The sequence below is a fragment of the Hypanus sabinus genome, chromosome 16 (assembly GCF_030144855.1).
Source record: "Hypanus sabinus isolate sHypSab1 chromosome 16, sHypSab1.hap1, whole genome shotgun sequence".
Classification (NCBI taxonomy): Eukaryota; Metazoa; Chordata; class Chondrichthyes; order Myliobatiformes; family Dasyatidae; genus Hypanus; species Hypanus sabinus.
This window is the reverse complement of record NC_082721.1, coordinates 48,183,967-48,210,545: the sequence shown is the minus strand read 5'-3', so window position 1 is coordinate 48,210,545 and position 26,579 is coordinate 48,183,967. Positions and strand designations below refer to the sequence as shown.

The following is a 26,579-nucleotide window of genomic DNA, read 5'->3' as shown; positions in this document are numbered from 1 at the left end:
GAGGTGCCAGAGAATGGCAAATGTAGTTCCCTTATTTAAAAAATGTAATAGGGAGAATCCTGGGAACTATAGACCAGTGAGTCTTACATCTGTGGTCTCCAAACTATTGAAAAGGATTATTACAGACAAGGATCTATGAGCATTTGGAGAAATACAGTCTATTCAAGGATAGTCAACATGGCTTTGTGAAGGGAAGGTCATGCCTCATGAGCCTAATTGAGTTTTTTGAAGAGGTAACAAAAGAAATTGATGAGGGTAGGGTGGTAGATGTGGTCTACATGGATTTTAGCAAGGCATTTGACAAGGTCCCCCAGGAAAGACTCATCCAGAAAGTCATGAGGCATGGGATCAGTGGAACCTTGACTGTTTGGATAAAAAAACTGGCTAACAGGAAGTTGGCTTCAGAGGGTAGTAGTGGAAGGAAAGTATTCTGCCTGGAGGTTGGTGACTAGTGGGTACAAGGATCTGTCCTGGGACCCCTGCTCTTTGTGATTTTTATAAATGACTTAGATGAAGAGGCGGAAGGATGGGTGAGTAAGTTTGCTGATGACACGAAGATTGGAGGAGTTGTGGATGGAGCTGTAGGTTGTCGAAGGTTACAAGAGGATATAGACAGGGTGCAGAGTTGGGCAGAAAAGTGGCAGATGGAGTTCAATCTGGCTAAGTGTGAGGTGATGTATTTTGTAAGGACAAACCAGAAGACTAAGTACAGGATTAATTCTTACTTAAGAGAGTGGATGAACAGAGGGACCTTGGGGTTCAAATCCATATATCCCTCAAGGTCGCTGGACAAGTTGATAGGATAGTTAAAAAGGCCGATGAGATGCTAGGCTTCATTAATAGGGGGTTTGAGTTTGAGAGGTCATGTTGCAACTCTACAAATCTCTGGTGAGACCACACTTAGGTCACCTCATTATAGGAAGGATGTGGAAGCTATGGAGAGGGTGCAGAGGAGATTTACCAGGATGTTGCCTGAATTGGAAAACAAGTCTTATGAGGCAAGGTTAGCAGACCTGGGACTTTTCTCTTTGAAGCATAGAAGATTGAGAGGGGACTTGATAGAGGTCTACAAGATTATGAGAGGCATAGATAGGGTGGATAGCCAGTACCTGTTTCCCAGGGCACAAATAGCAAACACCAGAGGGCATATGTACAAAATTATGGGAGGGAAGTTTAGGGGAGACATCAGGGGTAAGTTTTTTTACACAGAGGGTTGTAAGTGCCTGGAATGACTTGCCAGGGATGGTGGTGGAGGCTAAATCATTGGGGGTATTTAAGAGCCTCTTGGACAGGCACATGGATGAAAGAAAAATAGAGGGTTACAGGATTGTGTGGGTTTAGTACTTTTTTTTAAAGGAATATATGGGTCGGCACAACATTGAGGGCTGAAGGGCCTGCACTATGCTGTAGTATTCTAGTGTCTAGTGTTGCTGAGCAGAGAGATCTTGGGGTCCAAGTGGCAACACAGGTCGGTAAGTGGTTAAGAAGGCTTATGGAATGCCTATTAGTCGAGGCACTGAGTTCAAAAGTCAAGAGATTATGTTGCAACATTACAGAATTCTAGTTAGGCCACATCTGGAGTATTGCGTACAGTTCTGTTCGCCCCACTATAGGCAGGACGTTGAGGCTTTGGAGAGGGTGCAGAAGAGGTTTACCAGGATGCCACCTGGTTCAGAGGGCATGTGCTATCATGAGGCTGGACAAACTTGGGTTGTTTTCTTTGGAGCGGCAGAGGCTGAGGGGAGATCTGACAGAGCTTTGTAAGATTATGAGCGGCTAGACAGAGTAGAAAGGGGAGAAATGCCTGATACCAGAGAGCCTGCATTGAAGATGAGTGGGCTGTACGTTTAAAGCCGATGTGATAGGTAAGTTTGTTATTCAGAGAGTGGTGGATGCCTGGAGTGCACTCCTTGGTACGGTGGCAAAGGCAAATACATTCGTCTTTTAAGAGCCATTCAGATAGGCTCATGAATATGAGGAAGAGGGAGGGATATGGACATATGGATATGGGATGTGGACACACACACTTGATGCTGCTTCTTATACTGTCCATCATGGGTTAATTCATGGGTTATTTACACTATCAATTTCCACACTACTGATATCATGAATTATACAAATAACTTACTGGTTCCTTCAGGAGCTGAAGTGGGAGCATTTGTAGATGGAATTTAATCCAGACAAGTGTAAGGTGATGTGATTTGGTTTCTCTAATATTTGGAGGACGTAAAGAGTCAACAGCAGGGATCTCAGAAGCATTCATCTGCAGAGGGGCCTTGGGGTGGTCCACAGGTGACTGAAAATGCTGATACTGATAGATGGGGGAGTGAAGCATTTAGCTTGCCTGCCTTCATGTTGAACCATTTCAGTGTGTGTGAGTATGCAACTCACACAGTAGTATGGATGGTATGTAGAGAGTCTAGGATGTTGATCTTGAGGTAATCGGAATGGAAAGACTTGCACCTACATACCTTCTTCTGGGATGTCCCAGAGAGTTGTGCAATCAGTGAAGTTCCTTTTCATGACCATTGAGGTATCGTATGAAACCTAAGAGCTATTTTATGCAGAGCCACTTTCAGCAGACTACAACCTGTCAATGATCAGACACTCTGACCCTGATGCTGTCTACTGAGGCACTCATGAAGGCTAGAGAAGATTTCTTTGAACATCACAGGATTCGTTTCACCATTCTAGAAGAAGGGTAAGACTTCAGTGTAACATCCCTTTCAATGTGCTCCTACCCTGGCAGGATGTCAAGCTGTCATATTAAGTTATGAGCCATCTGTTGGGCTCTGATTGCCTTCCAGTTTAATGGCCAAGATACTTTAATGAAGGGCACTGCACTGAAGCCTAGTGTGGTGGAACAGATCAAGTGTGGAAATGTAACTGAACTTTGTACTAACAGAGAAGGCTGGCCTTGCTGGAACGTCAGTTCAAAGTTTCAGTGAAAAAAAACACATGCACGGGTCAGAAACAAGAACTTTTATACCACACAGTGTGAAGTGCCTTTTGTTTCTCTTCTTCAGTAGTCAGGAGGCATATGTACTGACAACCAGGCATATGCTGTTCCAGCATTAAACAGCCATTAAACTGGGGTAGTCAAATGTTGTGTTTGCTAATGCAGAGGGAAACAGTTAGGTCCCCATGTTTAGCACTCTTATATTTTAAACCAGCTGCTGGAGGAATAATCATCATCATTTTAGAGCTTCAAATAGTTTAGTGACAAGAAATGCAATAACATAAACATGAATTACTGTATACCATAATAATTCAAAGCCCGTAATTAAGGCTTTTATTTTTTTCATTCTAGGTGGCTGCTTCTGCCATCTTCTTCTGCTCTCAGGATGAGGCTTTTCATTCCAGGATGAAGGAGATGTCTTCCTTTTTTAAACAAAGGGGCTTCCCTTCCTCCACCATCAACTCTGCTCTCAAACACATCTCTCCCATTTCCCGCACATTTGCCCTCACCCCATCCGCCCACCACCCCACTCTGGATAGGGTACCCCTTGTCCTCACCTACCACACCACTGGCCTCCGGGTCCAACGTATAATTCTCTTTAACTTCTGCCACCTCCAACGGGATCCCACTACCAAGCACATCTTTCCCTCCCCCCCTTTCTGCTTTCTGCAGGGATCGCTCCCTACGTGACTCCCTTGTCCACTTGTCCCCCCCCATCCCTTCCCACTGATCTCCCTCCTGGCACTTATCCTTGTAAGTGGAACAAGTGCTACACCTGCCCTTACACTTCCTCCCTCACCACCATTCAGGGCCCCAGTCAGTCCTTCCAGGTGAGGCGACACTTCACCTGTGAGTCAGCTGGTGTGGTATACTGTGTCCTGTGCTCCTGGTGTGGCCTTTTATATATTGGTGAGACCTGACGCAGACTGGGAGACTGTTTCACTGAACACCTGTCAGAGAAAGCAGGATCTCCCAGTGGCCACACATTTTAATTCCATGACCCATTCCCATTCTGATATGTCTATCCTTGGCCTCCTCTACTGTCAAGATGAAGCCACACTCAGGTTGGAGGAACAACACCTTATATTCCATCTGGGTAGCCTCCAACCTGATGGCATGAACGTTGACTTCTCTAACTTCCGTTAATGCCCCTCCTCCCCTTCTTACCCCATCCCTGATTTATTCCCCCTTTTTTTCCTCTCTCTCTTTCCCTGTTCTCCATCTCCCTCTGGTGCTCCCCTCCTCCGTTCTTTCTCCCTAGGCCTCCCATCCCATGATCCTTTCCCTTCTCCCACTCTGTATCCCTTTTGCCAATCACCTTTCCAGCTCTCAGCTTCACCCCACCCCTCCGGTCTTCTCCTATCATTTCAGATTTCCCCCTCCCCCTCCTACTTTCAAATCTCTTACTATCTTTTATTTCAGTTAGTCCTGACAAAATGTCGACTGTGGTCTCCCTATAGATGCTGCCTGGCCTGCTGCGTTCCACCAGCATTTTGTGTGTCACTTGAATTTCCAGCATCTGCAGATTTCCTCATGTTTGCTCTAACCAATTATTTGTGCTTTCACCTCTCCCATGCACATCTTCTGATCTGAGAGCACCTCAGGGTTGTGCTAAGCCCCATTACATCACAGGTGCAGTGGTCACAGCCAATTCCTTGGCTTTGCAGATTTGCAACTTCCTCAGTGCTTTTATTCCTGAAATTTATATCAGCTCACCCCTCAGCCTCCAGTGATCTAGAGAAAACAATCCTATTTTGTTCAACTTCTTAAAACCAGTGCTCTCTAATCCAGACAACATCCTGGTGAACTTCTTTTGCACCTGCTCTATGGATGCACAGAAGACAGGATCAGCCCCTACCAGCTCTTTGCAACTGCCCACTCTCCTTGTGAGCTCTCTAACTTTTCCCTCTCTTTGTTTTGAAGCTTACGCCACCCTCTCAGGCAGTGCAGTTCAAGTTCCAATTTCATGTTGAACTTACAAAACTTTGCTTTAGCCAGGCTTGGGGTATTGTGTACAGTTCTAGTTGCCAATTTAAAGAATAATGTGGAAATTTTGGAGAGGGTACAGAAGAGGTTCACCAGAATGGTTCCAAGATCAGTTCAGGAAAGTTTCCTTAATCAGGTTATAGAAGTTCCAGCTGGAAAGTGCAATACTAGATCTATTAGGGAATGAGACAGGGCAGATGTCAGAAGTGTGTACAGGAACATTTAGCATCTAGTGATCAAGGTAGTTATGGAAAAGGATAGGCAGGTATAGGAAGGCAGCAATGAATGAGATACTTAAGTATAAGAAATGCAAGAGAGCACTTAAGAAGGAAATCAGGAGGGCTAAAACATGAGGTTGCTCCATCTTTCAAGGTGAAGGAAAATCCTAAGGGCTTCTACAGATAACATTAAGATCAAAAGGAAAGCATGGGATAAAATTAATCCTCTGGAAGATTAGAGTGGTAATCTTTGTGGGGAGCTGAAAGAGATGGAGGAAGGTCTTCAAAGGATTTTTTTGCATCTGGTTTTGCTCAAGAGACAGACATAGATGTGAGGCAAACACACAGCAAGGCCATGGACTGTATACAAATTACACAGGAGGAGGTGCTTGCTGTCTTGAGGCAAATTAGAGTGGATAAATCCCCAGGATCTGACAATATGTTCCCCTGGACCCTGTGGTCTAGTACAGAAATTAGAGGGGTCCTAGCAGAAATATTTAAAATATCCTTACCCACAGGTGAGGTGCTGGAGGATTGGAGGACAGCTGATGTTCTGTTGTTTAAGAAAGACTCTAAGAATAATCCATGTAATTATAGGCTGGTGAACCTGACATCAGTAGTGGGTTAAGTTATTGGTGGGTATTCTGAGGGACCAGATATATGAGTATTGGCATAGACAGGAACTGATTAGGGATAGTCAACATGGCTTTGTGCATGGTAAGCCATGTCTAACCAATCTTATAGAGTTTTTTGAGGAAATATTGCAAAAAGAGAGCAAAAGAAAACCTGAGTAAGTGTTCATAGGTTTATTGTCCATTCAGAAATCTGATGGCGGATGGGGAAGAAGTTGTTCCTGAAATGTTGAGTGTGCCTTCAGGCTCCTGTACCTCCTCCTTGGATGGTAGCAATGAGAAGAGGGTATGTCTTGGATGATGGGTGTGTCACGCAGGTGTGAAACAGCTAGAAAATTCAGCAGTCTAATGAACAAGGAAGCAATAAAAAGAGAGAGTACGGCGCCAGCTGAGACGCAAGCTGGGAAGTCACCATGGTAACAGCTCAGAGCGGTTGAGTTAACGGACGGTTGGAATTTCAAATGGATTATAAAAAGTTGAGGCTGTTGGTCTGATAAAGGCAGAGGAGACTCGACACTGGAGAATTGCAGAAGCTACCTGAGAAACCACTGGTGGAGTTTAAGACCACCACGAGGGTGGAGGCCACGGACTGATTAATTTCGACCCGTGATTACCAGCGAGGGTAGGAACTTGCCTTTGGGGGTCTGCTGGTGGTGAACCCGTGCTGTGGGTTAGTAGACCGTTCCCTAGAAGGGGCTCTGTCCATCTGTGTCTGTGTGGGGTTCACACGAAGCGACTCTAAAGACTTCCGAAGCAAGAACAACTGAAGCTGCCAACATAAACATCAACTCAATTAACTCTCTCTCTCTTCATCAATTCAACTCGCCACAACACTGAGTGACCTGAACTGCTTAAACTTACCTAACACCGTAAGACTGATATCTACCTCCGGGACTATTATCTTTCTATCCACACACATATACACATTTACTGAGATATATATATATATATGTTTATAACCTGTATTGTATTATTTGGTTTTAATGATATTAATTCATATAGTCTTAATTTATAGTAAACCAGACTCCAGGTGTGTTCCATTTCTGCTGGTCCTTTTCAACTTGTCACGGGATTTGTGACAGGTGTCCTTAATGATGAAAACCACTTTCTTGAGGTATCGCCTTTTGAATATGCCCTGGATGCTGGGAAGGCTAGTGGCTGTGGTGGAGCTGTCTGATTTTACAACTTTCTGCATCTTTTTCCGATCCTGTGCAGTGGCCCCTCCACACCAGTTTTTATGCTATTCACAGTACGTTTGAAGAAATTTGCAAGAGTCTTTGGTGACACACCAAGTCTCCTCAAACTCCTAATGAATTATAGCTGTTGTTGTGCCTTCTTTGTAATTGCATTAATATGTTGGGCCCAGGATAGATCTTCAGAGATGTTGACACACAGAAACTTGAAACTGCTTACCCTTTCCACTGCTGATCCTTCGATGAGGACTGGTGTGTTTTCCCTCAACTTCTCCTTCCTGACGTCCTTGGTCTAATTCACATTGAGTGCAAGGCTGTTGATGCGACAGCACTCAACCAGCTGATCTATCTCACTCCTGTATGCCTCCTCGTCACCATCTGTTATTCTGCCACCAATAGATGAGTCATCAGCAAATTTATGGATAGTGTTTGAGCTGTGCCTAGGCACACAGTTGTGGGTGTAGAAAGAGTAGATCAGTGGGCTAAGCACACATCCCTGAGACTTGCCAGTGTTGATGGTCAGCAAGGAGGAGATATGATTTCTGATCTGTGTTGACTGTCGTCTCCTGGTGAGGAAGTCAAGGATCCAGTTGCAGAGAGAGTACAGAGGCCCAGGTTTTGGAGCTTGTTGATTAGGACTGAAGGTATGATTGCTTTGAAAGCTGAGCTGTAACAAAATAAACAACAGCCTGACATAGGTATTGTAATTGTCCAGGTGATCTAAGGCCAAGTACAAAGCCAGTCAGATTGCATCTGCTTTAGACCTACCATGGTGATAGGCAAATTGCAGTGGGTCCAGGTCCTAGCTTAGGCAGGAGTTGATTCTGCTATGACCACCTCTCAAAAGCACTGCATCATAGTAGATGTGAGTGCAATTGGGCAATAGTTGTTGAGACGGCTCACCCTGCTCTTCTTGGGCACTGGTATGATTTTCACCCTTTGAAACAGGTGGAAACCTCTGACTGCAGCAGTAAGAAATTGAAGACGTCTTTGAATACTCTTGCCTTGTATTACCTATAAGGGGAGCTTGGACAAAATTGGATTGATGCCTCTGGAAGATCAGAGGCTGAAAGACAAGGTCATAGTTTATAAAATTCTGAGATGCATACAGAAGGTAAATCAGGAGAGTCTTTTACCCAAGGTGGAAATCTCAAATACCAGAGAGCATTATTGATTCATTACAGAAATGAGAATTTATGGTAGTAATTGGGAAATTCTGACAGTAAGTTAATGGGAGTTTGGGGAATGAATTTATGGGAATTTATTAATGGGAATACTAAAGGATATTAAAGGCATTATCATAAATTGTATCAATATGCATTATTTGAATATTGTCATGAGCCTTGTGGCCGCTGCAGCTTGCCATACAGTGTTGAGCTTCTTGGCACCTGTATTTACTAATACATTAAGCCCATAAGCTTTTGCTTTAATCTTGTCAAGATAATTGTGACTGGCATGTGCTTCCCACATTCTATGACTATTTAAAGGGGACTCTTGTTTACTGCCTTAGTGGAGTCATTGTGTTGTATGTGTTGAGTTGTCTTGCGTTGTTGCTCAGTTGCTCCTCAAAGGCTCTGCTGGTATTCCTCTTGTTTCTGTCTCCATGGGGATTCTGCCATTCCTCCAATCCTGGGTCAAGCTGTAAGCCTGCCATCTGTTGCTCCTGGGTTAAGTTGGTGTCAGCAAGTCCTATTCTCTGCACTTGGGTCCAGTTGCCCAAGAGTGTACCTTTAGGGAATCCTGCACAAAGACTCCAAAGTCCCTTTGCACCTGAGATTTCTGAATTCAGAAAAGTCTAAGCCTTTATTCCTTCTACCTCAATGCATGACCAAATAACTGTATTATATCTACCACTTTTTTGTCATTCTCCTAATCTAAGTCCTTCTGCAGACTTCCTACTTCCTCAACACTACCTGCCTATCTCTGTAACATCCATAAACTTAGCCACAAACCCTCTAATTTCAAAACATTGTTATATATCTTGAAAAGAAGGGGTCCCAACTCTGACCACTGCAGAACACTATTAATCACCAGCAGCCAACCAGAAAAAACCCCGCTCTTTGCCTCCTGCTAGTCAGCCATGCTGACTTTGGCCTATTTTATCACGTGATTCCAGGTATCCTGAAACCTCATCCTTAATAATGGATTCCAACATCTTTTCAACCATTAGAAGTCAGTCTAGCTGACTTTTAAGTTCCTGTCTTTTGCCTCCTTCCCCTCTTAAACAGTGGAGTGACATTTGCCCAGAAACATTGCAGAATTAGAATCACATGATTCTTGAAAGATCACTGCTATTGCCTCCACAATCTTTTCAACTGTCTCTTTTAGAACCTTGGAATCTAGTGCATCTGGTCCATGTGACTTATCTAACTTCACACCTTTCAGCTTCCCAAGCACCTTCTCCCTAGTAATAACAATCACAATCACTCCTGTCCCCTGACACCCTCGAATTTCTGACATACTGATGGTGTCTTCCAGTGAAGACTTCAGAAGTTCAATAATGCTATATATAATAGTTGATGATAAGGCAAATAACTTATAACCATATAACAATTACAGCACGGAAACAGGCCATCTCGGCCCTTCTAGTCCATGTCGAATGCTTACTCTCACCTAATCCCACTGACCCATACTCAGCCCATAACCCTCCATTCCTTTCCTGTCCATATACCTATCCAATTTTGCTTTAAATGACAATACCGAACCTGGCTCTACCACTTCTACCGGAAGCTCATTCCACACAGCTACCACTCTCTGAGTAAAGAAATTGCCCCTTGTATTACCCTTAAAATTTTGTCCCGACTTTCAACTCATGTCCTCGTTTGAATCTCCCCTACTCTCAATGGAAAAAGCCTATCCACGTCAACTCTATCTATCCCCCTCATAATTTTTACCACTATCAAGTCCCCCCTCAACTTTCTATGCTCCAAAGAATAAAGACCTAACTTGTTCAATCTTTCCCTGTAACTTAGGTGCCGAAACCCAGGTAACATTCTAGTAAATCTTCCCTGTACTCGCTCTATTTTGTTGACATCTTTCCTATAATTCGGTGACCAGAACTGTACACAATACTCCAAATTCGGCCTTACCAATGCCTTGTACGATTTTAACATTACATCCAAACTCCTATACTCAATTTATGTTGCTTTTACGTATTAATTTTGCATTCAATCATAAATATTTAATCCTCTCTCAACTTGGGGATTCTCCTATGCTGAACTCTCCTCAGAAAGGTGAAGCTGAGCCATCCTTTGGAAACACTTCTTGCAATGGGGTTACAGCCCTTCCAAAGAATTGTCCTGGTGCTCCTGAAGGAACATTTTCATTGTTGTAAACACGAGTAAGTCTGCAGATGATGAAATTCAAGCAACACACACAAAATGCTGGTGGAATGCAGCAGGCCAGGCAGCATCTATAGGAAGAAGCACTGTCAACATTTCTGGCCAAGACCCTTCGTCAGGACTAATTTTCATTGTTGTGATGCTTTGCCCAGTGGGATAGATGTGTGGAGGCAGAGATGCTCCCACCCTGCTGTGTTCGGCCTTCATAGTGATGGGGCTTACAGAGGAGGTGCTGTGTCAGGGACCTAGTGTGCTGACACATCCCTGCCCACTGGGAACGTGGGAGTGCAGCCACACAGGCACCCATCACATGCCTGTGGACAGAAGGGTGTTGTGAGAGCACCAAACCAGGCCCTAGTGTTCCTCTTGTAGTATTATTCATGCACCACAAAAATAAACAACTGTAGTACAACTTTACAATTTAATGCACAGCCTGCTTCAGTTTACTCCGCTTTCATCGGGAATGTTCCTCATTCTCCACAAGCTCTCCCACACTGAGTGGGAAAAATTCAGAATTGCACTGCTCTCCCTCATTCACTCTGCAGACACACATCACTGACCAAACCCACCCCGGCAGATGGAACATTGTGGTTCCTGACATTTCTTATGGTTAGTCTTTCAGGGTAGGGCAACCTAAAACTAGAGGGCTCAGGTTTGTGAGAAGGGCAAGATTTAAAGGGGATCTAAGAGGCAACTTTTCCACACAAGATGATAACATGGAGCTGCCAGAGGTGAGTACAACACTTAAAAGACATTTGAATAGGTACATGGATAAGAAAAGTTTAGAGGGATATGGGACAAACACAGGCAAATGGGACAGGCTCAGGTAGGCACTTTTGTCTACATGCATGTTGGGTCGAAAGGCCTGTTTCATAGCCCTCTGAATTTGTTTGATGCAGTAATGACATTACAATGAAAACAGATCAAAACGTTTAATGAATAATACATGAAAGGCTTAGACCACAGTGCCACCTAGCTCCTCCACTATGTGTTTGTAGGTTAGCCTGCTGATGGGGTGGGAGGGGTGATTGTGGTTGACTGCTAAGGAAAATTCCTACAGCAGTCAAATCTAAACCCTTTCACCATCAAAATATTCATTCTTATCATTAAAGACTAAACTTTCCAAGTACTGAAGAGAATATCTAAATGATTATTAACATTTACCTTTCAGAACATTCACAAGAATGACCTTGGGAATGAAAGGCTTAAATCTTGAGGAGTGTTTGATGTAGTTAGGCCTTCACTCAAGAGTTCAGAAGGATGATGGGGATCTCAATGAAACCTATCAGATACTGAAAGGCTTGGAGAGTAGATGTAGAGAGGATGCTTTCATTAGTCAGTGAGTCAAGGACCTGAAAGCGCAGCCTCAGAATAAAGGGATTTCCATTTAAAACAGACAAGGAGATAGTTCTGCAGCCAGAGAGTGGTGAATTTATAGAATTTGTTCCCACAAAGAGGTATGAAGCCAATTCACTGTATGTATTTAAGGTAGAGAATGATTGGTTCTCGATACATAAACAAGTTAAAGATTACAAGAAGGCAAGAGAATGGGGTTGAAAAAAATCAGCCATGATTGAATGGCAGAGCAGAACTGACAGACTGAATAGCCTTACTATGGCGCTATATCTTAGAGTCTTCATGATTCTATTTTCTTCATTTCTGTACAGCATTGGGTCTTAAGACATAATCTGTTGGAGGTGTTAATTGATCCTGTAGTTCAAGGGTAGTGAACTGGGGTGGGGGGATTGCGGGATGGGACAGATTGATTGAGGCTTTCTTGAAGAGATCCCACTATGGTAATATGGGAAATTAAGTAGCTATTTTGCAGAAGCAAGCTCTCACAAACAAGAATGAAATTACAGCCATAGAGACTACTCAGGTGCAAGGGAGTATTGATGTGGATACCATAATGATTTCCCTTTCTTTGGGTAGTGCTGTAGTTACTTCTACATTCATCTGACAGGACAAACAGATCCTTGGGTTAATACCTCATCTGAAAGATGCTTGGGTCCAATAGGACTTCTTTGGAGCAGTATACAAGAATCCTCACTGAAGGGAATATGAATTAATTTAACCCTTTTGAGGCCAGAATTCTGTTACATTTATCTGCCTTCATGCTTGGTTAACTGTTTATTAGTGAGCTGCCATCAATGCTGACTTGGCATAGCAGTATATTACTGAGAAGGTATTATTGATTATACCTACAATTTCTATGGACATGTCACCAGGTTGACACTGGCTCTGTGGTGCAAGGGCTCTCAGAGCAAATAGTCACTGGTGTAACTCCAGGTCTTTGACAAGTTAGTTGGCTGCATCCAGAGGGGTAGATGGGAAGCCACAATGATGGAACAGTTGGCACTGTCTAGGGGTGAAACCTGGTTGGATGGTACCCATGTAAGTAGTGGGACAACAAATGAGCAACACCCTGACTTGTATCAGGGGTGAGGAGGAAGGTAGCCAGTCACATCTTCCAGGTGTGGATTCCAATCTCCAGTCAGCTCCCAGTCATACATTTGAGCAGCTGTTTCACCAATCCCAAGAAGTACCATTAATGATCTCCTAAACACTGATTGCCCCATGTATTCTGCCTTAAATACATACAGTAAATTGGCTTCATAACTCTTTGTGGGAATAAATTCTATAAATTCATCACTCTGCCTGTGTTCAGCACATGGCTGCGCTGGCTTCCCACTCACCCCCACTTGCTTCACATAACTCCTTAATTACCCCAGAAACATCCCTGATGCCAGAACCATGGCAGACTATTGATTCTCAAAAGATGATTACTAATGCCTCGATGATCTCTTCATCTACTTCTTTTTGAACCCTAGGATGTAGTCCATCGGTACAGGTGACTTAACTACCTTCAGACCTTTCAGTTTCCCAAACAGCATCTCCCTAGTGATAGGAACTGCTCACTTTTGCCACTTAACACTCTCAAACTTCCAGCATTCTCTCAGTGTCTTCCACGGTGAAGACCGAAGCAAAATGCTTATTCAGTTCATTCACTATTTCCTTGTTTCCTATTGCTATCTCTCCAGTTGTTCAATATCTAAAAACTTTTGGTATAATTTTTGATATTATTGGCTAACTTACTTTCATATTTCATCTTTACATCCCTATCCCAACTCCCACTCACCCTCCTCCTCACAATTAGCCCTGTGACGGCCTCTTGAGCACAGTGGAAATGACCACACAGCCCTACTGGTACACTTTGTCCACTACATACTGGAATTCCTGGCATACTGGTCACTTGTTCTCCTGCATGGGTGTAGGAACTGCTCAGTATCTCCAGTTTGCATTTCGTCCCCCCCTCAATTTTATTTAACCACAATATTTTGCTTTTTCATGCAATATCATCCCATGTCTGCAGAATTAATTCACATGATGTGTATTAGAGAGGAAGGGTGTGGGCCACCAATCCATCCATAGGTGTCTGAAATGTGTACTTTACCGGAGAACTGCTAGAGTCATCTATGGTGATAACACAAAGGAATGGCGGATATTTCCTTAAGGAGTACATTGGTGAAGTTTCATTGGGTTGTTAAAAAACAGTTCAGCTCTGGTATTTTCCAGCCAACAAAGCCAAACACTTCATCCTGATATACTGGTTTCCATCTATATTCAATTTGATTAGGGAGAAGAACATCCTGTCTCATCTTTATGAAGAATTATGTGTGAAGCTGCAAGTGACTGTGAGAGTCCCAAATTCAATTCACAGCAACATAAAGTATACAGATGAAACAATGAATGGCCTATATCGCAAAAAAGCTGGAATTCAAGTCAGATTCTTGTGCCTTGGCTGCCGAGTCTTATTATAAGGAGTTCAGGAAATTCTTCCAGCTTCCAGAATATGTATCATTGCTTATTAAGCAAACCACAACAATATAAATGGTTTAAACTGCTGCAAGAACAAATCATTTTATAGGAAGAAAACTGCTGGTGATAATCAAAAAGAAATGTGAAATGGCCCTGAGATGCATTTAGCCGAGAATTGTTCTGATTTCCACATATTCCATCATATCCCTGGCTAATGGGATGAACAATGGACATCCATGTAAATTGTAAACTACAAATTATGGATAAATGTAAAAAGAAAGAAGTGTTACAAAGTGTGTGCATTCACATTGTCCAAGGGTACACTGTACACTCTCAGTTCTGATGATGATCTGAAACATCAGCTGATTTTCTCTCTAAACAGATGTTGGTTGACCTGGAACATTGTCAGCATTTCAATTCCAAATTTCCAGAATCACAGAAATGCCTTTTTATGAGAAACTGAATACTGAATGTGTACAGCAACAAATAAAAACTTTCTCATGTCATAATATTCTGAAGGCTGGGGTTGTAATTACAATTTATTTGTCAGCATTCATTGCCTTGTTACTTGGCTGCCACTTGTTTACAACTGCTATGTAAAAGTAGATACACCAAACTCTATGTTGTGGTTTATTTTTATTAGTAGTAATGTAAAGAACATGATAAATACACACACAGAAGAAAGGCAAATTAACACTATTTATAACAGGCAGGGAAAGTTTTTAAGAAAGCTAATGAGCAACATCTAATTAGTTTATCCAGGCATTTGAACAGTTTTACAACAGGAACACAATCTGAGCACTTTCCACCCTCTGGAGCTTTCAAAGATCGCAGGGGAACCAACTTTGTGGACTTAATACCAATTGCAGCTTCTGCTCAAGTTTACTTGGCATAATAAGGGAGATGGGAGAAGAGAGGGTAAGAGGGGAGGGCGAGAGGGGAAAAGTTTACAAGGCTAAGTTGAAAAGGCAATCAATTTCACTAACTGGCAGTGCAGCTTTGGCTTGTACTGTCAGCAGCTGGAGGGGTTAGCATAAGGAGACAATGATGACATTGATACTGTTAAGAAATCTCTCCGCTTCAAATGCCTCAACTTGGGGGGGCATGGTACAGAGAAGTTCAGTACCCAGAGCCATGAAGGAGTGTCCTTAACCAGTATAAAAACTAAGTACATGCTCCAAGTTCATCATGTAGCAGCTATGTCACAAGGTCAACTAACTTTGGTGCATTAGAGGACTTTGGTTTTCTCACATAATTAAAATTAGGGCTCTCAAAAGCGAGATGGCTCCATGGGAATGAGTAGCCACAGAACAGCCATTCCTCATCAACAGCTGCATCTGGCTTAAATGTTCATGAAGATGGACAACTATCTTCAAAGACCTTTCCACTACCACTCAAATTTACACAATGCAACTATTCTAGCTATCCATCACAGGCACAAGTCTTTTATAGGTTACTTAACACACACAGGATGGCTTCTTTAGAATTAACAGAATTCAAATGAGGTGAAGGGATCTCTAGAAGAGTCCCTCATTTTCCTGGGCTCCCACAACATGCAACTGGAACTAATCGAAGTGGCAGGGTTTATCAGGCATGGCACTCAGAGATAACAAATTATTCATCCAAAACCACAGAGCCATTCCACTTTCTAAGACATCTAGTCTCTTCAGGACCAATGCTAATTCATGATATTTCCTCTGGAAGTCACACTGATATTCAATGCCTGTGGCATAATTGTTGTAAGAATGACCAATCTATTTACTAGCCAGCAACAAAAAATTGGCACTGTTTGACTCACTCTGGGTGCAGCAGTAAAGGAAAACAGGGGTTTATACAAACACATCTTTTACTGAACAGCTACCACCTGCAGTGACAAGAAGCAGAAAGCTGACTACCTCACCCTGCAATGATATTCCAGGGCATGTTTAAACATTGCAGTATTTGGCCTTTCCTGGTCTTGGATAAAAAAAATCACTCCAAGACAAAAAAAAACTTGAGAAGCAAAATGTAGGCAAAGAAATTCTTTTTATTGTTTTTATCAAAAAGAATAGGGATAAAATGGTATGCGTAGACCAGTCTAAATCGCTCCAAATCTAGAAACGGAGGCTGAATACACATTTGTGTCTCTGTGACCTGAGACGTCAAGGATACTTTAAGCTATCCATCCAGGTTTCTTTAGGAATGTGCAATACAAGTGCTACCAGTTTGCTGGAGGACTACACTAACATCCAAGGACAAAGACTTGCAAACACACCATCAAGAAATAAATATACACCTCCTTCCTTTTCAATTCTCTGAAATATTTTGTTCCATACTGGGTTAATTCATCTATGGAGAGAGAACCTTCTACAGTATCACAAAAGAATGAGTTATTGAAAAGCTGTACCTGTGGAGATTACTAGACAACCCCATGCCTATATTGGGCCTAAAAGGCAACACACATAGAGTAGTGTTGGCTCATGGTGCTACACCAGTGGCAGCTCCCCACTGTCTCAACCAAATGTGCCCTAAAACTGGCTATTCAGCCAGCAGAGGATTCAAAAACTCAATGGGTTCCTGCTTTCATGGCCAGTCTTGGCACAGTCATGGTGGTGCTAGATAATGCAGTCTAACCTAACAATACAAATATACAAAATGTTAAGGATCAATGATAGGATCTACTGAACAATTGCACTCTTTCTAACACTGTATTTAAACATTTATATAGATTTCACACACATACACACACAGTATACATCTAAAAACACAGCAGCATACAAAATATACAACTGTTGACAACACCCCCTTTGAAGTGACCTACTGAGCCAGTCGGTTGTTACCTGTTGTTTGAGGACTTTTATTTTTGATCTCTTATTGTTTTGTACTGACAGAGAGACCACAATCAGCTCTGTTCTGACTGGGGGTGCACATAGCAGTGGCTCTGTTTAGCAGTTGTAATGGTATGACAACAATAAAGTTAATACTGTTCTCTTCAAAAATCAAATTAATGCATTTCCTTCTTGGAGACAAAGGTGGGCTGAATTTGGATATTTGATATTGAAAGGCAGACTTAGTGGGAAGAAAAGGTGTGTGATGTGATTGGCGGAGGGATTAGAGGAGCAGCAGAGATTGAGACAGGCAAGTATTGGTTCTGTGGCAAACTGGATCTGCCCTGGGTAGCTACAACTCAGAGCTGAAGTTAGTAATGGACAATAATGCAAAATTCAAACTCCACTGTCTATTGGCCAATTTGAATGGGCTCCAATGAAAGTTATACTAGTTCTTAAACCTCTGAGGACAACTGTTACATTATAACTATGAATTTTGTTATATTCCACAGAAAAAAAAACAGATTTGGAGGATACCTGGAGAATATTTTTACCCTTGTGAGTATGCTGTTCTTGGCTTTGTAGGTGTATTTCCTTTGTACCTGTCTAAAATTAGATGGAGGTCAAAGGAAGGGTAACTTTCCCCCATCTTGACCATGGGTGTTTGATTTTAATGCAGCACTTGGTAATTGAAACAAAATAATACACATAGCGCATAACTTTCAGGCAATGAAAATGCTACTCACATCAATACACAATTGTTGAGCAAAGAGAACAACATCTGAACTCATCAAGAACATTCAAAGTGAGTGCTTAAAGTTCAAACTGAAATTCAGGCTGATGGTTTTATTCGCTCAGTTGCTCATTGACAAAGTAAAAAAAAACTTAGCCTACTTATTCATAAGGACCAAGGAGTAAGAGGAAGATTTGATGATGGCATCAGGATGGATGGGGTAGAGACAAGGGGACAAACTGTGCCTGTTTTCCTTTCAGTCCTTGAATGAGTGCATTTAACATGCTTTACCTTCTTCATAAAGTCAGTGTTCTCATAGTGACCTGAAACATGATGAATACACCAATACAATCCATTGAATCAGATCCCTTCTCCCAATCAATTTTCAGTTGCTATCTTGCTTCACTGTGTCCTCAGCTGGTAGTCTACAAATTAAGGGGAAAAGATGGTATTAAAAGGCACCATGAACATTTGTACAGAATCTCAATATAATATTATATAGTTCAGAATGTGTAACAAAATATTACCTTGCAAAAAGTCGACTGCCAATTGCATACTTTATAATAAACATGAGAAAGTCTATAGATGCTGGAAATCCAAAGCACACTCACAAAATGCTAGAAGAACTCAGCAGGTCAGGTAGCCTCCATGGAAAAGAGTAACTGTTGTTTCTGGCTGAGACCCTTTTTCAGTACCTTAAATATCGACTGTTTATTCTTTTTTTTACAGATACTGCCTGACCTGCTCAGTTCCACCAGCGTTTTGTGTGTGATACTTTATAATAACCTTTGTAAATGTGTGGTCTGTACTGCATCAGATCACACTCTATTACTCTTTACAGGTTCAACATGAAACCAAGAGAAACAGAAAAGGTGCTTCTTTCAAATATCTGCAGCTACATGATACTGAACCTTATCCTAGTACTACCAGTTCATCATTCTAATCAAGAGCAGAGCAAACAGGATTGATTTCACCCATGCACATTATATATAATGTCAAGACAACTTAGCATAGTTTGCAATTCTCAGCTTCTGTTTTGTTGGGTTGTATTTCATGATTAATAGACTTTGCTTTTGGTCCTCTTAACAACTCTTTTTCTATCCTGAAGGCAACAACAGAATTAAAACAATGCACCCTGGAATCTTAGCCTGCCTATCGCCTCTCTCTGATGCTCCTCCTGCCCCCTCTTCTTTCCTCAATGGCCTTCTGTCACATGCACCAATCAACTTCCTAGCTCTTTGCTTTATCCCTCCCCCTCCTAGTTTCACCTATCACCTGGCGTTTCTCTCTCTCCCCTCACCTTTTAAATATACTCCTCAGCTTTTTTTCCCAGTCTTGCCGAAGGGTTTTGGCTCAAAACTGTACTTTTTCCATAGATGCTGCCTGGTCTGCTGAGTTCCTCAAGCATTTTGTGTGTGTCACTCCCTGGAAATTCCTGCACTGTTAATCATGATACAGCACAGGGCGGTGTGCATTGATCCAGCTCACTGCACCTAGGCCAAATCAGAACTCAGCACAGACTGGAGGTCAAACCCTCACAGCTGTTTTTTCTTTCTGGGATATGAGAAGTTACAACACAGTCACACTGGGCATAAATTGGGTCTCTAATTTCACTGTTAGCATGAGAAGTACAAATATGACATTAGTACAGTACAGAATAGAGCAGTCCTGTAAATCTCAAAACCTCAGTGCTGCAACTGATTGGGATATGGACTAGGAAGCAACTCCACTCTCTTTACTTCTGAACAGCATCGCTGACAAATTCAAAATTTGAAGCTACATTCAGCATATTTTTGATTGGAAATTCCTGAGGATTTTAAAGCAACTGTAAATAATAATATGTATGCATCTATCAAAAATCTCACTCCAATAAAGAGTCTATTGCCTAGCACTACATCATAAGCATCCCTATACATGCAACATCATGGAATCTACTTGGATCAAATTGCTGCTAGCCATAGGAATTGACATTTGAGATGCCTGTGATGGATTACTTCCAAAAAAATAAGATTAATTAACTGCAGCATTCTGGAACGATAGAAGCAGAAATGAGTAAGTCAACCCTTAATCCAGTCAATTAAATGATTTATCTACAACAGTGTTCTCAGCCTTTTTCTGCTCGTGACCCACTTGTGGCTTTCATTTACCTCTGTATCCCCCACTCACCATAATATTTGTTAGTTGATTGTTTTTTGATCAACTGTACCAATTATTCTAATACTCAGTCATTTATATTTTCACAGGTTACAGATATATGTTAAATATATTACAGGTGTATATGAAAAATAAGCTATTCTAAAGCTCTGAATAGGATATTTCTAGAAAATTAGTAAATGTTGAAGAATTATAAGTATAATCCCACACGTAAAACTATCAGTATTGAAAATACCGTACATGTAAAAATAAAACTAGATTTTTAGATGGTACTTTTTAAAAATAATTTTTAGGCAAATATTTTAAAAATGCAATTATATATGCAAATTATATGTTCTGATAAAGAGTGTGTACTCATGAAGATAAGCGAATTGAACTTCCTTTCAAAATATGTTAAGTATCCAGGATTTAATAGAAGCTATAGTGGTAGATGATGATCCAGTGGTGGATGTCAAGCATTCTTGCCTCTCTGCAGGTTAGCCGTTTCTGGCAGATAATGCCACTGCAGTAACTGCAGCCTTCATGTCATGTTTTATAAGCATCGTAACACACAGAACAAGTCTCCTGCTGCAGACAGCCCTGCCCAATCTGCAGTTTATGATTTGTGGTTGGGGGTGGATGTGGAGTGGGGCTCAGTGCGCCACCCTGCAGGCTGTGAAAAGCGATTTGTGTGTGGTCAAGCAGGAGCAGAAATTGATGTGCTGCAACCCTCCCCCCCCCCCCCACCCACACAGGCTAAGCAGTTTTGCTGCCTCATTTGTATCATGTAGCATATTTTCTCATTCATTTCATTCTTGTAATTAAATTACAAATACTCCTTTCTTTCTTAGACATTTTGGTAATATTTCATTAAAACAGTGAACTTCTCGTGGCTCGTTCAGAAACTCCTGTGGCCCCCAGTTTCTTGGTTTTTACTTATGACCCCTATGAAATCTGGCAAGGCCCAATGGGGAGCCATATGGGCCACACTGAGAGCCATTGATTGACATCATAACTCAGTATCTTGACAGCAGGCCCCTTTATTGCCCAATCTAGCAAGAATGTATCTCCAATTATCTGGCCATGCACAATTTTGGGGAAGAGGGTTCAGCATTAACACAATACTGCATAAGAAAAAAATTTAAGTCTGATTTTAAGTTTATGACTCCCACTCTCCTCACTAATTAATTTCTTCCTTCATCCAAGAATACACCTTCCCAATGTCAACATCTGCCCAATACTTCAAACACTTAGATAACTCATTGAGTTGATCCAATCTGCCTATATAATTTATGGCCTGCATGCTGGAATGGGCGACAACCAGGACAATGGGTTTGATGGACAGACTGAATGTCAATTGCTCACCTTCTCTTGGTAGAAGTTTATCAGGGTGCGAACAGAAACAGGTGGAGTGATTGTTATGCTTTAGAAACCAGTAAACTAATTAAAGATGGTGTTGTGGGGTTAGAGGTGGGAGAGGGAAAAGCAACTAGCAGCACACTAACTGAATAGAAGCATTCTCACCAGGTAACCTCACACGGACATGCCAATGCTTTATGTGAAGTTGGGAGTAGGCAGGTAAGCCCTAGACAAAATCAGTCAAAGATATAATCAAGAAGCAACTGTTTTTCTTCCAAAATATGATATCTACATTTGTAAAGTTGTGTGTCTTTTAATAAGATCTTCTTCTACACACTTAGATCTGTTTCTAGTTCGTGCATTCACACGAACACCATCTGAAATTGTTTCTTTCTGTGGCTGGATAAAAGGAATTTTCCCAAGAGATCATTTCAGCTGCTGGCAGGACAATCTGCCCTAAAGCACACCAATTTCCATTCATTTGCCACAGAAGCTTTGTGATTTCTATATGCATTTTATACATCATATAGACATACAAAGCAAACTTAATGGAGCCACATGGACATGCAAGCCACTTCAGGCCAAAAGGGCGCCACTGTAATGTAGCAGTTAGTGTGACACAATTACAGTTCGGGATGTCAGACTTCTGAGATCAGTTCTGGTGCCATCTCTAATAAGTCTGTATGTTCTTCTTGTGACTGCATGGGTTTCCTCCGGGTGTTCTGGTTTCCTCCCACAATCCAGACGTACCGGTTAGAAGGTTAATTTGTCATTACGAATTGTCTTGTGATTAGGCTACGGTTAAATAGGTGGGTTGCTGGACAGTGCTGAAAGGGCCTGTTCTGCACTGCATCTCCAAATAAAATAATAAAGCATCTCTCATTCAGAACATCTCAGCTGTATTCAATAACTACATATTCTTCAATAGCTTGATTTTATTTACCTCTTGCAGATCTTCAAATTAAAAGTAACTGGTGCATAGATTGTGATACCAAAGCAAACCTAAGCTTCCTTCAAACATTGCCTGGGTCATTAGCTTGCTCTTCAGGCAATCCCTGCCAGAACCACTACATGCTGCAGCACCAGAAACATATTTTATATTTTCACCTGTAAAGTCTGCACTGGCTGTACACCACAACAATCCAGTTATTTCCCAGACTTCCACCACCTCAAAACAATGATGGGTATAGAGAGGGTAAATGCAAGCAGGCTTTTTTTCTCTGAGGTTGGGTGGGACTACAACCAGAAGTCATGGGTTAAGGGTGAAAAGTTTAAGGGAAATATAAGGGAAAACTTCTTCATTCAGAGGACCATGAGCTGCCAGCACAAGTGGTGAATGTGAACTCGATTTCAACATTTAAGAGCAGTTTGGATAGGTACATGGAAGGTAGGAGTATGGAGGGCTATGGTACCAGTGCAAGTTTATTGGAGTAGGCAGTTTAAATGTTTGGCATGGATTAGATGGGCCGAAAGGCATTTCTGTGTTGTATTTCTTTATGACTCTACGATCCTCCCTAAAATCCCTGCAATATTCTTTTCTAGCATGTCTATGCAAATCACATTCATACGTTCCCATCTTCCTTGGTGAAGACTGATGTAAAGTACACATTCAGTAACTCAGCCATGCCTTCTTCATCCCTTCTGCTTTGCTTGAACTGCTTTTCACTACATTTGCAAAATAGCTTATAAACACCCCCATTGTAACCCACAAGAGTTCCTGCCATGGGAGTACAGGCAGTACTGTGTTAGTTACTTAGTTTGGCTACAAATCCTCTCATTCCATTGAAGGAGTTCCAGAAGAATTACTAGGAATACAGCAAATTCCTGTTCTGTGATTCCACAACAACAAACACAGTACTAGATCCCCAGAGCAGCACTAAAGATTTTCAATTTTCTGTGATAAAGCTCTCAACGCGTATGAGGGAGTGGGAGGGCAAAATGAGCAAGAGCAGAGATGGTGAGGGTCTGCTGGCACTAGACAGAGTGATGATAGGCTTGAAGTAGATACTGGAATGTGCATATCTAAAGAAAACAAGCCATGCATTCAGTATATTTAGAAGAGTCACTTGCAGGTTGTTTGGATTTTTAGACATAATCAATGATAGTAAATTGGTAGTTTTAACTAAATTCCAAAATATGTAATGTTATGAATGTACCTGTGTTGCACTGCCAGACAAACCCTAATTTTCACTTCACTGCCTACTTAAAGTTTTTGCAACTTTTAAGAAAGACATTCATTATAAATCTGCTCCTTTATGTCGATGTTTGGATTGTTGATCATTTTCCACCTTTGGGTTATTTCAGATCATCCTGCAGTGTTCCCACATTGGATATAATGGATTCTTGAACATATTTTCTCAGTTTATAAACATATTTTCAAACTTACATGGAAAATACTTTAACAATGATGTTATTTTATGCACCCAAAGATAAAACACATCCAGTTCCTTTACACAACCACTTGAGGATAAGCAAGTGGAGAAGATGACCACCCATCCTGGTGTTACTTGCCAGGTTCAACTCATTGGAGGGTCCAACAGTGAACTGAAATCATCAACAGATAAGATACTCTGGGGATTTTTATTATTCCCACTTATTGGAACAACAAACTAACAAATCAGAAAAGGCCAAATGTAATTGTGTAAATCCACACATCATCAGATCACAGAGTAAAAGCAGCTGTAATATTTGAGCTTGGTGTTATTTTAAAGTAGAAAACTTTAAAATTTAGCAAGTTTTATTTTAAATGGATAAATTAACAACAGTGGTTTAATCATTTACAGCTCCTTTTAACCACTTTTCTTCCTTAACTGTTATTTACACTGAATGTCATCTTTCTAGACGTCTAACTACTTCTTCCTTCTCCTCCCACACACACTCACAGACTATTTTTCTCCAGCCCAGTTACCCTGTTTTCCTCAGGTTTGCCTTTGGTTAAAATCCGTTCATTTCTAAAACAGACCACTAATTTTACCTTAAATACTAATTTTATTTCTCTGTCCAATCGAATATGCCTGGTACAACTGAGGCAGTTGCTGTGGTACTGGAAGCCCATGCTCCAGGACCAGCTGCACTGCCAGCCATACAGTCACACTGACATTTATCGAACCATGTGGAAATGACCTGTTTGCGAAAAGCAGAACAAATCCAATCTGGCTAAATAGTGCCCAGTTTATTCTCAATAACCAGCAAACCATAGAAGGCTCAATGACAGGAATGAGGTCATAATAACTTACCTTGATATCACAGAAGCATATGATCAAATGTTGCATCATGAAATACTGGTGAAACTGAAGACAATGGCAAAGCAAAAACAGACCACTGCCTGGTCTAACATCTGACAGAAAGGGTATTGGTTGTTGTTGTCTTATAACTTTGGGTCATTACATAGGTTCAATGAGCTTCTGTTCCTTCATTATATTGGTGATTCAGAAAAATACTTCTGAAGAAAAGGAAAATTTCTTTGGGCAAGATGGTACCAATGGTGATATTTTGCAGATAGCTTACAAAACTACTGAATGCTCTTTCCCTTCTAACTACACTTCAACAGCTTCTTTTGGACTGTAATTCTCCTTTTATGAATGTATTTTTGGGCTGACCAAATAATCTGGTGCTTCTGTGATCTCCTGGGGAAGTCGGTGTGGGGTGTAGCTACAGCCATCACTGGGGGTACACACTGTGTTGATTCCCAAAGGTGGACCATAAACTTGTGATCTATGCCGATTAAAGCATCAAGCAAGATTAAAATTGATGAGGACAAGAGTGGAAAACAAATGGGCGTCAGTGTGTCTCCCTGCCACTGACCAGTCTCCCTCTCGCTGTTGCCAAGGTGCAAGAGTCTTAGGTCCCACTCTATAAGGTTTGATTACCTTGGTGATTCGTGTCTGTGGACTCACTTCAGGCTGCTGTTTGATGTTTATTGTCCTCAGCACTGAGCATGCTTTATTATTTGCATGATTTGATTGAGGCGCTTCAGCGCAGTACTAAGTGTGCAGTTGCAGTCTGCCGATCTAATGCGGTGGCTGTGGCTGTGGTTATTAGTTCACTCACTTCAGTGGCTCATGGATGTGAACTCACTTTTGGGGACTCTGTGGTTGGATGTTTAATGTTCTGTGTGCTTTTTATTCGCTTTTTGTTATTCGTGAGATTTTGTTTTTTTCTTGCTTTGAATGGTCTTGTTGAGTGGGTTTTTCTTTAAATGGGTTCTATGGTGCTTTGTGGCTGCTTACAAGATGAAGAACCTTAAGGTTGTATACTGAATACATACTTTGATAGTAAATGTAATCTGACAGATAGGAGCAAGGTAATAAACACAATGGGGTGACCGGATTAAAGCACGTTTACTTTAATGCTGGGATATTAATGTCAAGATGATGAACTTAGAACATATATCAGTACATGGTACTATGATACTGTTATCAATATGAATGAAAACTTAGTCGAGAGAGGGACAGGACTAGGTACTTAATGTTCCAGGATAAGGTAGAAAGGAGGTAATAGAGGTTGTATGGGGAAACTTCCACTATTAATCACTGACGTTAACACAGCTGCACAAAGAACAGACATAATCGAGTGCTCATATCCTGAGTCTATATAAATAGAACTCAAAAATAATAAAGATGCAATCACTCTGATGGAATTATACTATATATTATTATATTATACTCACTGTACACCCATGATTGTGTAGCCAAGCTTCCAGCGAACTCATTATATAAGTTTGCTGATGACACCACAATTGTAGGCAATATCTTGGGTAATGATGAGTCAGAGTAAAAAGAAGAAATTAAGAACCTGGTGGCATAGTGCGAAGACAATAACCTATCCCTCTTTTTCTTTTTAAATCTTTTTATTAATTTTAAACAAACATAAATGAAACATGAATACAGAGAGTTTGAAAGTACATAATTAATAGGTTAAGTATACAATCATATAGATGATAATCCATATATAATAACCTCCCAAACTCATAGTAATTATGAAAAAAGGGAGTAAATAAGAAGAAAAAAAAATCCCCAAAAAAGAAGAAAAAAACCTAACCAACATGGGCCATTGGATTATGTCAAATATACACAGTAGCGTCAATAACTCCGATCTCCATCCAAATAATTAAGGATAATAGATGCAGGGTTTAGGAAATGTCAGTTTAACATATGAAAATATTGGATAAATCCCTCATTGTCAGCAAGACGAAGGAATTGGTTGTTAACTTCAGAAGGAGTAGAGGACTGCATCACCCCATTTACATCGATGGTGCGCAGGTGGAACAGGTCAAAAGCTTTAATTTCCTCGGGGTGAATATCACAAATTACCTGACTTGGTCTAACTAAGCAGAATCCACTGCCAAGAAGACCCACCAGTGCCTTTACTTCCTGAGAAAGCTGAAAAAATTTGGCCTG

At 41.3% G+C, this 26,579-nt stretch overlaps 1 protein-coding gene across 3 annotated transcripts in view; it reads right to left on the bottom strand.

Moving 5' to 3' along the window:
- Window positions 1-16,347: 16,347 nt before the first annotated feature.
- The window catches only part of ap1m1 (adaptor related protein complex 1 subunit mu 1), a 146,150-nt gene continuing 135,918 nt past the window's right edge, over window positions 16,348-26,579 (bottom strand). For all 3 annotated transcript variants that reach the window (XM_059991693.1, XM_059991694.1, XM_059991695.1), the window contains one exon: window positions 16,348-18,113. In XM_059991693.1, the coding sequence (XP_059847676.1) occupies window positions 18,091-18,113 (23 nt within the window). In that variant the 3' untranslated portion in view covers window positions 16,348-18,090. The remainder of the gene's footprint in view (window positions 18,114-26,579) is intronic.